The sequence below is a fragment of the Ammospiza caudacuta genome, chromosome 3, assembly GCF_027887145.1.
Source record: "Ammospiza caudacuta isolate bAmmCau1 chromosome 3, bAmmCau1.pri, whole genome shotgun sequence".
NCBI lineage: Eukaryota > Metazoa > Chordata > Aves > Passeriformes > Passerellidae > Ammospiza > Ammospiza caudacuta.
In genome coordinates, this window is record NC_080595.1 from 81,863,937 (window position 1) to 81,878,677 (window position 14,741).

Here is a 14,741-nt window from a genome sequence, read left to right on the forward strand (position 1 = left end):
AGTATGCTCATTTGTTAGCTTGTAATGTTTGCAACATAAAATAGTCAGCTATGACCTCTTTCATTTAATTTTGTTTTCCATAAGTCTTCTGCTCCAGTATAACATTTTCTTGCTAAAGAACCGATGTGACGCAATCAGCTTTCCAGATTCTGTTAAGAAAGTGAAATACATTCTCTACTGTTGTGTCTTACAGCTAGATTTTTTTTTTAAAGTCTTGATTTTTCCTCTTCCTCTCCTCTCCAAAAAATTTTAAAAATAGTCCAATAGAGATCAGATGACTATGGTCTGAGCATCTGACTGTGGTGGAGAAACAATTTCCTTATAAATCCAGAAGTAATAAACTTTACATTGTGCTCTGGTTGCTGGTTTTGCTGGGTCTGTACTGATGGGGAAAGCTAAAACAATGATTGCCAGCTACCAGATCACTTCTTCTCTTACACAGTGCCGTGAATAAAAGTGACTGGTGTCTAGGGCAGACAGAAAAATTGAATTATAGTACTTAATATGTTACTTCTGGTTTATGCAGAAACAGTTATTTATGAAAGCACATCCTGAGTTCCTCTTGTTTGTTTTCACTTGTGGAAAATCATCTTGATTTGAAATGGAAACTTATCCTTAGTTCCTTCTCTCAGGTCTAACCATGAAGGACTGTAATGTTGCAGTGACACAGCAGACTGACCTGCTCATGCACTGGAAGAGAAAACTAAAAATTAACACTTCCTTGTGTTTGGGTGCTACAGGATGGTCTGAGTCTCAGTCTCTACTGTCTGATGTCTTAGTGTTGCAAAGCACTGGTCGTCTTAGCCTGCTGGTTTATTTTTCTTCATTAAGTGCTTTGTTTATTAGGTTTAATTCCCCATGCACTGCTGATGTACACTTCTGTACTAAAGCAGATAAAGCAGTCGGGTTCCATTAGCTGTAAATTTGTCAGGACATGTACTTTGATACCCTATCTGTAGTCTTACAGTTTTATTAGTTATTTTAGAATACCTGTAATTATTCAAGCCATAATAATTCAAGCCATAGAGTTCATTTCAAAACACCACTCTAGGATCATCATTTTTTTCAAAATCATAAAAGAGACAGTATCATTACCAATATTATGTACTAAATCTGATAACTTCAAATTGATGTGTTATTTTCTTTGCCTACTGATTGTCTTCCCATGTGAATGCTGGGGAAATTATGGAGACATTTTGTTTATTGAAAGTATTAGATTGTTGAAGCAGAGTAGAGTGAAATTCTTTTTCCTTAATGCATTTTCACCAGTTAAACAAGGCAATGTTACTCAGTGCTAATGGCATGAAGGGATTTTCCTACCTATTTTGAGTTACTCTGGTGAGCTACAGTTTAAATTTGGCAGTTCATTTTAACAGTTGGAAGAAGTTGAAACATCATGACAGTTTAATAGATGAATAATCTGCTGTATGAGCTAATATCTGTATGTACAAATATAGCTCTGAGTAAAGAGCACAGTGACTAGCAGCTCCACAGGCTGGCTCCAGGGCCCGTGGTGCTGATAGCAGGAGGAATGTCAGTGGTAGGTCTGCTCACCTGCAAGGAGTGCCAAGACATACTTACTCTCTGGCTGTGCCAGTATATTTGTTATTGCTTTGGTTTTGTACAGAGAAAGAGCCCATCTTGAAATTTTCACAAGAAATCATTAGCCAATAACCTATTGGCCCTGTTTAGACAGGTGTACAGATTAATTTTGGGCCCCCCACCCCTCTTTACTTTGTTTCTACTGTATATGAGCTTCCTTCAGGCTGTGATGACTTTCAAGAATTTTTTTCCCCAAGTCATAGGAGGCAGTTGTTTTCCTAAATGCAGGCAGCTGCTCTAACTGCACCTAGTCAAGAGTACACAGTGACTTTAGGAATTGTAAACTACTAAATACATTGCAGAGCTTCCATGTGAAGTTTCACAGGAAATGCATCTTCAATTGAACAATATCTTTTTGACGTTTCTGGTCTTTGTGTTTCTTCTGGTTTTGGCCAGGATTACAAAAGTTCTACCTAGGGGAGTATAGTTTGTGGTGTGCCACCAAATCTTTGTAAATTATCCCATTTGGGATTAGTAAGTGAGAAGAAGTTAGTTTTCAAAATACTGTTTTAGGACATCTTCACTAGCTGACTAATTAATGTCCTAAAATATGCATATAGAGTGGTTAATGCACATAGATACCATGTTTCTGTTCTGGTGTTAGGTTGGAGGTTTTTTGATCTAATTTCTTAGTGTTAAACTATGCAAGATACTAATAATAAAACCTTTGCACCTGTATCTAGAAGGTAAAAAACCCCAATTTCAAGAACAGCAACTACTTAAATAATCCTCTTTCTGTTCATGTTCTTGCTTTTTCAAAGATTACCCCTCCACCTGATAATTCTTCTATTCCTTCAGGAGTATTAAATTTTGCAGCTCCTCAGGAGCAGGAGACTGATGCTCCCAGATCTGTTGACCAAATAGGTGCCTCTGAAGGTGTCATGGACCTGCATCTACAGCTGCTCAGAAAAGCCTATTAAACGTTCTTTCATGTAACATAATTAAACTCAGATATTGTGCAAAACTAAGAAGTTAGGGGATCTGCTTTATTTACTAGATGTGAGAGGTTCTAAATGCACCAGAAAATAATAATTTCAGTTTCTGGATTTTTTATTTTAACAGGGAAAAAATAGGCAGAAACTTAATGTCCTGATGACTCAGTCTTCTTACAGCTGAATACTTCTCACCTTGATTTCTTTAAGAAACACTCAAGAATGTGAAAAACCTGTTCCTTTAATAGTTTTTTCATAAAATACATGTCACATGATTAATTACTGAGTAATGACTGCAATGTGCAATTTAAGGATTTGGTTTCATGTCTGAATTCAGGTGAAGTTTTCAAAAATATTTTCATATTTTGTAATAAAAGGTTTAATTACAGTTTTCCAACAGGATTTATTGTATTAATTTTGCACCATTTAAAGTGAATTTAAGAACTGTTTAGGAAAATAAATAGGAACAATCATGTTTTGGTGTAAAATAAAAATTGGCAGAGGTTGAAGCAGACTGCTTGCCCAGTTTCTAACATGGATTAATCCAATGGCTAGACAGTGTTCAGAATAAGAAAATAAAAGCAGAGTTAGACTTTATTTCCTGCTATAGTGGGTTTTTTGGAGCAGCTGTTAAGCTTTTCTTTTGAGATCTGGAAGTTCTCAAATCCTTACTGTGTAGAAAATTGGGTGTATGAAGACCTGGAGGCATCACAACCTAGAAAGCACTTTGTACATAGCAGAAACATACTATGCTGGTACTCAGATTTTAACAAGGCATTTTAAAAAGGTTGATTCTCTTCTTTCTCAACCAACAGGTTCGCCATAAAATGACACAGAAGGTTTATGCAATGAAGCTCCTTAGTAAATTTGAAATGATCAAAAGATCAGATTCAGCCTTTTTCTGGGAAGAAAGAGATATTATGGCCTTTGCCAACAGCCCGTGGGTGGTTCAGGTAAGGAAGATGTGTAAAAGTAAAATAATAACAACAGCAGCAATAGTAATGATGCTGAGGCCATAAATACTTCCCAGTCTTGAGCTGGTGTTGAATTTACATTGAAACTCAAATCAAGATTTAGGTTCAGATTTTTACTTTTAAAAAATACATTTTTACAGCAATTTCACTAAGTATTGTATATTTGCCTGTGTTAAAAAGTGGAGTAATTTGCATTTTAGTTACTACAAATGCATCCTAAAACAGAATTAAATAGATTTATGTAATGCCTACATAATTATTTGGAATAATAGGGAAGTTATCTTTCCAACTGTGAAAAATTCTGTATAGGAATGTAGAAACAAATGTGATTGGCATTTCCAGTCTTTCCTCATGAAACAGTCAACTGATCACAGGCAATTGGTATTAAGGGTGCTTTAAATAGTCACTGTCTTTTCAGCTGCAGTTTGGTGTATGGATGAGTGTGCAGTCCTGGTCTCCTGCAAGACAGAGGCTGTAGCAGTAATTTCCTTGAAACCATCCTCTTGTAGTGGTCAGTTCTGAGCTCACATCAGCCCTGGCCATGTCCAGTAACAGAGAGCTGACTTCTTCCTCTGGTCTCGGACACCGTCACTCGCAGCTGTCTAGTGACATGTGTCATCAAGATGCTGTAATGTGAATTATGCCTTTGGGAGCAATGAGTACTGATTGTTGCCATTTGTTGTAACTGGTAAATTGCACCAGTTAACAAAAGGAGTAGTGAAAGCATGTGCTTGGAGAAATTGTTAGTCCTTATAAATAATTTAAATGCTCTCATATATATTTCTATGCTTCTGTATATTTTATAAGATTGACTTCAAGCTTTTCGTATACTTTTAATTACACTTTACCTCAGGTGTACAAAGATGTTTTGCTCTTTGAGCACATTTTGTGCTCTTGCCTATATTCAGTAGAAATACTTAAAGAAATAGATTATTTTTTTATTTAGTTCTTTGTTCTAGTAGCAGTAATTGTCAGGAACTATTTCTCACATGCAATTGAAAGTAATGAGAAATGCATGACGTGGATTTTCAAAGGAAACAGTCACAAGCAGGATATAAATGTGTGTCTGCATTTGTAAATAGCAAATGAACTAAAGTGTAGTTGCAATTGTGCCTTCTATGATTAAGTGTATTAGTGTGATATATTTAGGTGATCTGGTCTAGTGGGGTAGGATGTTGAGCTGGTTTGAAGAAAATGTAGGTCCTATTCTGATCTAGAAACTGGGACAGATCACACTGCTTCTCTCTGTCTAGTTTTTAATGTGAAAAATAAATGAAACAAGAGCCCTAGGTAGTTTTAAATTTTTTTTATTAAATCCCTCAAGGGCAATAAAAAAAGTACTGTATAAAGACATAGTGCTGTTATTTATTATTACATTAGTATCTCTACGTGTGACAAAATAGAGATTATTTTGAATCTTCATTTGGATTTTAACGCCCCAATCCATTATTGTACTATATATTGGATATATTATCCATTTGTGTAAACAAATACAGTGCAGCTTATATGTATTAAAATACATATTTCCAATCTAGGTCTTCTGTCACTACTTAAACAAGTAATTTTAATCTGAAGGTCAAATCTCTGTAATAACATACCTGCTTTTCGTGGTTCCTCATCCTCCACAGTTTCCCTGATTCTGACTTCATCCTTTCCACACACCATATTTTTAATTGCCTCTTAATTTTGTGTGTAATTTAAAGATGTGAATGATTTTAGTTTTTAAAGTAAGGCAGTATTCCCTGAGAAATAAGGTGAGACTTTCAGAGACTTTTTCACAACAGTCACTGAACATTTGATAGTAATGCTTTTTGCTGGACTGGGCTATTTTCAGACCTAGTGATAACCAAGTGGAGTCTCTAAAACTTCAGCACTCTAGGTGTGAAGTACATTTTAAAGAGACTGAATTTACTTTCACTATTGTGCCAGTAGAAAACCTACTGGCTGCCATTTACACCAGACTAGCATTTTATTGTTAAGGACAGTTTCTTTGCATTGTGTTAGTTTTCTTCAGGAGCATTTTGTTTTTTTTCTTATTTCAATATGCATTGATTTAGGATAAAGTCAGCAGTGACTTTGCAAACATGTACAGATATAAGGAATTTATAATATAGAAAATTTGGAAACAGTCTAAAATGCTGCTCACTGTTGAGCTATTTTCAAATCAGAACATGATTGTTCTGTTGCAGACTTGATACTTTGCATTTTGACTCAGTTATACTTCTTAATGCCAGGAAACATGGAGATAGATAGATAGATAGATAGATAGATAGATAGATAGATAGATAGATAGATAGATAGATGCATGCCTATAGTATTAAAATAACAAGAGATATTTTTTTCTTTCTCAAAAATTATAATGAGGGGTTTCTGAAATTCAGTAAATTTCAAGGTACTCTGATAGAAAAATGTATATTTTATACATATTAAAAGTAATCTTGAAAACGTATTCTCAGGTTCAATGAAACTTCAAGATAAAGGGCTTTATTCCTTTCCCTAGCTGTCTGAAAAGTAATTGCAATTTTTCCTTTCCTTTTTTTTAACATTGCAGCTATTTTGTGCCTTTCAAGATGACAAATATTTGTACATGGTAATGGAATACATGCCAGGCGGAGATCTCGTAAACCTTATGAGCAATTACGATGTGCCTGAGAAATGGGCCAAGTTCTACACAGCTGAAGTTGTTCTTGCTCTTGATGCAATTCACTCCATGGGCTTGATACACAGAGATGTGAAGCCTGACAATATGCTTTTAGATAAGTATGGGCATCTGAAGCTGGCAGATTTTGGCACTTGCATGAAAATGGATGAAGTAAGTATGCAACTGAATGATTTACCATCTATTAAACTGTAATTCTAACTTGCATCTACATCTGAGGTTATTTTCTTATAATACCCAAAAGAATATTCATGTAATGTTCTGCTTGGTTAGAAAACTGATTCTTGTTTCCTATTTTTAAATATAAGAGTACTTTAAATAGTGTAACCTTTTCTTTTATAAACTGTTCTCTCACACGGAAGAAGGATGTAAACTTACACTTTGCTATTTTTGAAAGCATGTGCCTTTGTGAATTTCTAAGGTACTTTTTTTTGCCAAGTGTTTGAAAAACTGTAAGATAACTCATAGTTTCAACATTAATAATCTTGGAACAGTTAATGAGATGACTTTTTTTGTAAATGAAATTATTTTATAGGCAAGATACATTCCATGTATGTTTTTCCTGTATCTAATTGTTCTCATAGCATCCTCTAGTGGTCATTCAAATGAGGTCACGGTACAGCAGCAGTTGATATATGATATATTGATCAAAATCTGTTAGTTATTTATCAGGATGCCAAGATGTCAATTAAAATGATTTAATTGTTCAGATTTAGCCAAATACAGTTTTCTAATGAGTTTATATAAGAATATTTTTAACAGGGTACTTTATATTATTAAAAAACTTGAAAGTAAAATAACCTTTTGTAGTTTATAGTCTTAGAATCTTGCCTGACAGACAGTGTTGTGCTGTAATTTACAGAATATACTCTTCGTATGAAAAAATATAACTATTCTTCCTATGAAAAACTGTAAGATTATAACATATACAAAAAAAATGTATATGAATGTGTGTTATGATTTACCTGATCTCTGAAAGTTTTCTGTAGTAGCGTTGGCAAAGGTAATCCTTTTAAGCTTACTTGCTTTTATGTTTTGGGTTTTTTTTTCTGTATTGTTTAGGCAGTGCTTGATATAATTTCTGCTATCTACTTAATTTGCATTTGCATCATTAAGTTAATGTCTCTTCAGCAGTATCCAGAAGTACTGTGTCTGTTCAGGGTGGGTTTTTTTCACATGACAATATATTATTTTCATCATTGTCGAACTGCAGCTGTTTATTGAAGTTCAGTCTATTCAGTTTTGGCGATGTTTTAGTTGTTAGCCTAAAGGCAGATAATATGTACCTCCATTTTTTGATGTACTTTCCTGTATTTTAGAGGACAGTATTTACTTTAATTGAAAAAATCAAAAGTAGTACTCGGTCTCTTAATTCAGATTGTAATGTCTTAAAGGAATCTGTTGTTCATTGGACATGACAACAAAAAACCATCAAAAAAGCTCACAATATAAATCTACCAAAAAAAGGTGATCCTCTGTGCTATTTTAGGGGCCTCAGAAATGGTGGACCTATATCTTTTATGATGGTACTGTAAATGTAACAAATGCATCTGTGTTTCTCATGAAGTTACAGTGAGCTCCACTTTAGACCAGACATCATCAATGGACCAGTGATCTCCTAGGGAAGTTAATTTTGTAAAGGATTGCATTTTAAGTTCTTTGTGTTTCTCACAGTCAGTGGAATGGCAAAAATTTTTTGTACAGGAAGCTTTAGAAGTTTGAGAAGCTTTCTACGGAAGCTTTTAGAAGTTGAGAGGTTCTGGATTGTCTCCAAATCTCATGCTACTTCTTGCAAAACATGAACACATCCCAGCTGTGTAAATATAATATTGGTGTTGGCAGAGTTATTTGTAAAAAATATATGCCTACCCAATACTTATTTTTTTTTATTTTGATCTCTTTTAGCAGTTGTGAGCATGTATCTTCCTTATGCTGTTGAAAACCCAGGATAATTTTGCTGCAGTTTGTTGAGGGATTTTTCTGACCTTTGCTGTGGAATTGTGTTCAGTGTTTGCTTAAGTCAACCAGGCCAGGCCAGAACAGACACTTGCAGCAGAGTTCCTCCTTATCATTTTGTAAAAAGAGTTGCTAAGTGTTTTAGTGATCTTTCACAGGATAAAAGGGACTGTTCTGTTTTTATAACTCAGTTGTGATAATTGGGGGTTTGTGGCATTGTTTTTCATTGTTTGTCTTGGTTTTTTAAAATTAGTTGTCTAATTTAAAATCTGCATCAAAGTGGCTATTTCTGTTGTTGAATAAAGAATGATGTTAGACACAAAAATTTAGTAGGAATCATGGTTCCCTTTTTTGGTATTTAGGTATATTAGGTAGACCAGGGCAGGGTTCCCCAGTCTGTCTAATCCTCAAGTGTTGTGTAAGAAACTAAACAGCAGCTGGCTTTGGTAGATATTGCAGGGCCAGGAGCTCCCTGTGTTGCCATGCACAGCACTGTTCTGTGCTAACTAAGCTTTCAGCAGAGCACAGATTCAGAGGATATCTGTTGAAAAAGATGTGACCAAAAGAAGGGATATTTGCCACTTGGGATTATTGCCTCAGCCCAGACAGTTCAGCTGAAAGAAGCAGCGTTTTCCTCTTTTTGGAACTCAGCTTCTTTCTCGCTGAAGCTTGTCCAGTGAAGAGGACTCTGCTGGATCCTTCCTGCCTCTGTGCATTGTCTGCTGTTAACACCTGATGTGTGTGATCCTCATGTTTCCACACAAACACCCTCCAGCTCTTGTTTACTTGAAGGAACTTCCTGAGGGAGTGAAAGCCTGATTGTCAACCTTGGTTCAAGACAGCAAGTTCTTCAGGTTTGATGGAGATCATCCTGAAGATGAAACCTGAATTGCTTTGTCTTCAGCAATGTAACAATATGGAATGATGCTGGGAAAAACAACAGCCTCACCTTCAAATTGTCAGGAGCTGCAAGAACATTGCTGTGTCTCCCGGACAGCCTATTTTTTAAGATTGTACACTGTACATCTCTCACATATCTGCAGGAGATGAGTTCCAAGGTCCACCATGATATTTTGAGATGATGAGAAAAGTTTCAGGTAAAACACTGGCCTGAGAATCCTGACAGGAAGCTTTGCATAACAACTGTTATAGTAAGTACGATACTCAGGCATAGAGGCTTAGTGTTTGAAACCCAGGAGTAACACATTGCCCAAAGAAAACAGCACCATTTAAGTCTCTTCAGAATGCAGGGACTGCCAAGGTGCTCTGTATTGGACAGAGAGCATGTCTCTGTTTACTCAACTTTGATGCCAGAGATCACAGTCTGACTGTGGTATTAAAGGTATCCAGTACTTAAAAATACACACAGAACAACACCCAAGTTCTTTGAAAGAAAAAGTGTGTAAATGAACAGAACAGAAATCTGAGAATTTCATATTCAGGTGATAATGGGCCAACCTCCTGAGGAACTTGGTACAATCCCTATTTTGTAATGTAGTCCCACAGAGTGCAAGATAATTTTTTATCAGCTTCTTTTCCCATGACTGGTTGAGTCAGTTGATCTTTCAGGTCCCTTCCAAGCCAGGCTGTTCTGTGATCTTTAAATGCATTTCTAAGTTAGTTCCTGAGACAGAAGGTAGAGAGTTTTATGGGGAATAAGAACCAGCTTCATGTGCTTCAGAGAGCTATGGCCCATTGGGCCTGGTGTTAACATGCACAGGCTTCTCTTATTGTAGAAGTATTTTTTTGTTCTACTCTGCAATTCTGTGACATCTTGCCTGAAAACTTAAATCATTACTACATGGAGTTCTTTAGCATCTGTAACATTTTTGAAAATACTTCCCTTTTTGCTGCATAGCAGCCATCAGACTTGTGTAGGTCTGGCTAGGTTTTGGCACAGCCTTGTTTAAGACCTCAGAAAATAGCAAAATGTGTAACATATTAAAAAGAATTCTTGCTTTGGTATATTAGTTATAGAGGGTTGAGAAATAGGGTGTTACTAAGTGCTTTGGTGTCAGAGTGGAAAGGCTGTGACTGAAGCTGCAGACTTCAGAGAACTCTTTCAGAACTGTTTTGGTGACTTTGTTTTTAAAGAATCTCCCTACCCAGGGAGGGATTCAGGTGGTTTCAACCAGACTTGACTGAGCAAAAATTCAGACTTTCCCCTGTTGTAATTTTGTGTTTGGATAAGGGAGAGATAGACACACACCAGTGTTGGAGCCGCATTACATTGCCACAGTCCTACTGGATGAGTAGAACCACATAACCCTACAGCAATTCCTCCTGTGCTCAAAGCAAAGAGAGGCTTAAGCTTCAGAGAAGTCATGCAGGTTAGTGCACAGAGTGCTGTGACAAGCAGGATATTCAAATAGTGGTTCCTTGCCATGTGTTAGATCCACTTTCAAATCCTCTCAGCTTTAGATTCCTGTAGTCTTTGAGCTTTAGTTTATTTTGCAGTGTTAAAATGTGTTTGCCTGAATTTTTCTTTGTCCAATGAATGCAATAGGTCTTCTGGAAAGAGCTAACTTCATTTTCTTATCCCAGTATGAATAAGCTATGTGTTATCTCATCCAGTAAAGAATGAAAAAGTTTACCTGCTCTTCATTCTGGAACTGAGAAGTTAAAATTTCTTTAGGTTTCAGTTTTAGCATGGAGTCATAAAAGATAGGTATTTGCCAGGAGGACATTTGAAGTATTCTGTAGGTCTTTACAGTATGTAGTCATCCCTTTAGTTTTTGCCTACTGGTTCATGACTTTCTGGATATTGTTTTAGTACAGAAGTAAAAGCTTTTCACAGTTCATATTGTATATGAGGAAGAATATTGTAATGTGGTGTCTAAATTTTGTGTATCAGTACAATTCCAAAATCAAATGATTCTCTTATTTAAATATGTATTTTGAACTTAGTTGTTGCTACTAATATTTTGTATTTATATTCTAAATTAATATATATTGCCATTCATGCTGATGGCAAAATGCACAAAAAACCTTTGTAAAATGGTTTAGATAAAACTTTGGATTAGGAAACAGGATAAAAGATGAATGTTTTTTTGGTACTTCTCTAACTTCATCCAGGATTTAATTTCATTCATCCATCTGGTCTCAGGAATGAATTCAGTGAATTTCATTAAAGGAAACAAGACTTATAACTGAATGATGGCAGAGCTGATTGATGCTTCTGCATCATTCAGTCCATACATTTTTGGTTTCTCAGTGTGAAGCAGAGTATGAGGAATCATTTCATTGATACAGTTGTGGTAATATGTTAATAAAAAAATAAAGCTTTGCTATTCTTTAAAAGTAGCTTCTCTTTTTATTCTTCTTGCTATATATAAACAAAAACAAAGCACATACAAAAATTTACCCATAATTTGATTTATTGGCTGAATTAGACAAAATTGTTATGTATCTGCTTTGTAGGCCTAGAATTCATAACTTGTCAAAATTATTCTAAAATTTGTCCCTGAATTCAATGAGAAAAGGAGCAGTCTGATACACTGTGTACCTTCATATTAAAACCAATGGTAAAAAGAATAAAATTGGTGAGTTTTGAGAAGATGAAGTCAAGAGAAATCATTACAGAGTAGGCAGGGGTAAGCACATTACCAAGAAACGTCATTTCAATCCATATTGCTTCTCGAATTATAGTTAGCCTTTAAAACACCCTCCTCAAACCAAGTATTTTAGGCCATATTTTGGATGGTTTTCTGTGCTGCTAACAGAGGAATGGGTTAGAGGGGTGCTCAGAAGGCCCTTGAGCTGAGCTGTGTGTGTTGTTGCTGTCCCAGACAGGAATGGTGCGCTGCGACACAGCCGTGGGGACGCCCGACTACATCTCGCCCGAAGTCCTGAAGTCGCAGGGCGGTGATGGCTACTATGGACGGGAATGTGACTGGTGGTCTGTAGGGGTTTTCCTTTTTGAGATGTTAGTTGGTAAGTAGTGATTTCTTCTGCTAATGAGAAGCGTTGAGTCTTCCCTGTGCCTTTAGCTGCATTTTGGTGCATGGAGGCTGCTCGAACCTCAGTGACAGCTTCTGACTTCTTGCTGATGCTGTGGCTCATTGCTGTTCTCTTTGCTCTCTGTCACTCTGGTGCTGTGACAGCTGTTTGCATGCTTGTTCAGTGATTAGTTCCCTGACTTGGTTCAGCTTAAAACTAATTCTTAGAATGGTTTTAACTGGGGTCAGCTACCTCACCACATTTGTGCCCACCTCAGGCAGGATTGAGTTTGCAGGGACACAGGAGATGAGAGGAATGGCAAGGGCAGGCCTGTTATTTTCTTTTCTCCTCCTTTTCCATAGCACATCAGTGTCTTGTGTTAGGTCAAAGTGTGGAAGTATGGCTCAATTCTTTCTTTTGTGCTTGAGTCAGGTTTTTCTAATAAAATACACTGGACTGCTATGGCAACGAACATAGAATATAATCGGTTCAGGAGATGAGTCATCTGCATCTTATAGTGAGGATCACAATGGTAGTCTGGTAGCAAAATGCTGATTTTGGAAGGATGGAATTGAGCATACAATTATAAAAAATCAGCATTTTCTAGGAATATTGCAGATTTGATGTTTCTGGTATACTGAGACAGGAAATACACTTTAACATATGATGCTATTACTATTGCCAACTCTTTCAGAATTACAGCATGTTGACTTTAAGAATGTGTGGTTTATAGTTAATAGTCTGTCATGAAATTTTACCAGTAAATAAAATTATTCAGTTCTTAAAATATTTGCCATAGCTGTCCAGAATGTTTTTTCAGCATTTCAGAGCCTCATTTTTTCCCACCTTGTATCTAGGAGGAATATATTACTTAATTTCTCCATATTCCCCACATACTGGTAGAAAGTATCTATTTTTATCTGTGCTTATGTACCAGATTCTGGCTATGGTCTTCTGAAACTTTGCACTTCAAAGAAAGCACAGAAACTGGTTTGTTATTCTAGTTTTCATAAAGCCGCAGAACTAATGAAAATGGTAATTTTATTATGAAAATGAAAATTTTATTGTGTGCTTAACTAAACCATAAAATGTTGCTCACAGGATGAATCCTAACTTTAGTTCAATGACTTAAGGTAGTTTTGAGGTGTTGCCAAAATCAAAGGTGTTTCCAAGACAGAAGAGGAAGGTTGGGAAAGAGGGAGGCAGCAGCAAATATCAGTGATTCCCACCTGCACTGGTATGGCAACCTAATGAATTTACTAAAAGTCCAGAAGTTAAGTTCAAGCTGGTGTGTACTACTTCCTTATTTTTCTATAAAATGACAGAAAGAGACAAAAGTTAGGATTATTTGTTCAAAAGCAGAGTGGCTGTTGTGCAGTGGTTTGTACATTTTTTCATGTTCATGGCTTTTGAGATGCTCAGTTCCTTGTTGGAAGGTTGCAGCCTGAGATGCCAACTGATTCCTGCCTGCATGCAGCACACCAGAACTGAGGAAAGAGCCTAGCTCATGGGACTGCTTGTTCACCTTCTCTATTAAACCTATGGATTAGTTGGGAGAAAGGATTCCTGTGAAAGTTGCAGCTTCTTGATTACAGACCCAAACCATTTGTATGTTAAAAATGTTGCCAGTTAATCTGACTGTCAGTTGCCTGTATCACAGCCTATTCTTTTTGCTTGCCCCTGTTTTACCTTTCTTAAGTCTAGTTCCTTTGCAAATATCTTTAACTACAGCCTAGGCTGGAAACCTCTGGGTGAGAAAAGTCTGTTATTTTAAAAGCCACCTGCCATGTTAATATGGGCACTCAAGCTGATGTAATTTGTCAGTCAGCAAGATTTATTATTGCAGGTTTAACAGTGTGGTAACACACTGGGAAGGCTCCTGCTCAGAGCTGACATGCCTTAGGGAGGATAGACCTGTGTGTCTCTGAAATGGCCCTCAGAGAGTTTTGGTGAATTCCTTCCAACAAATGTGCACGAGCAAGTCTTTAATGAGTTTTGGTCCATTTTACCCTTGGAATGTTTAAAGATTGATTTATATGGGTGTCGGCCATTATGTAAATTAGAAAATATATTGAGACCTTTAAGGCAGAACAAAAGATGTAATTCACTGGGCAAAATTTAGGTAGGGGTAGACAGGATGGAAAATGGTGTAGTTTCCAACACAGACATTTTAGGGAAGGAATATTTTTAGTAGTATACATTATTTGTACACTGCATGTCCAGTTTTTTTTCTTTTTCTTAATAGAAGACTGCTAGGTAAACTGCTTGTAGACTTTTCATTATTTCTTCTGTCTTATTCAACTCACATAACTTAAACATGATGTAAAATCACAGCCAGTTTACTGTTTTATTTTCAGGTGATACTCCTTTTTATGCAGACTCACTAGTAGGAACATATAGTAAAATTATGGATCACAAGAACTCATTGCATTTCCCTGATGATGTGGAAATCTCTAAGCATGCAAAGAACCTTATCTGTGCCTTTTTAACTGATAGGTAAGTGCACATACCATTCTGGCACTGTTTTTTATTTTGGAGGGTACATTGTAAAAATTAATTCCTTCTCATACTTCTCCTGATCTCTGTACAAATCTCTTCTGCCAAACCTCCTGTTCTCTAGTTTTTCTTTTCTTGAGGTGTTTTTTCCAGGTATTGTATTTTATTTCTTTGAGCGATTCT

The 14,741-nt window shown here is 36.3% G+C and overlaps 1 protein-coding gene across 2 annotated transcripts in view; it reads left to right on the plus strand.

Moving 5' to 3' along the window:
- Positions 1–14,741, plus strand: part of ROCK2 (Rho associated coiled-coil containing protein kinase 2) — a 97,403-nt gene that overhangs the window by 53,770 nt on the left and 28,892 nt on the right. For both annotated transcript variants that reach the window (XM_058802903.1, XM_058802904.1), the window contains exons 4-7: positions 3,350–3,487; positions 6,060–6,320; positions 11,912–12,056; positions 14,420–14,558. In XM_058802903.1, coding sequence (XP_058658886.1) covers positions 3,350–3,487; positions 6,060–6,320; positions 11,912–12,056; positions 14,420–14,558 — 683 coding nt within the window. The remainder of the gene's footprint in view (positions 1–3,349; positions 3,488–6,059; positions 6,321–11,911; positions 12,057–14,419; positions 14,559–14,741) is intronic.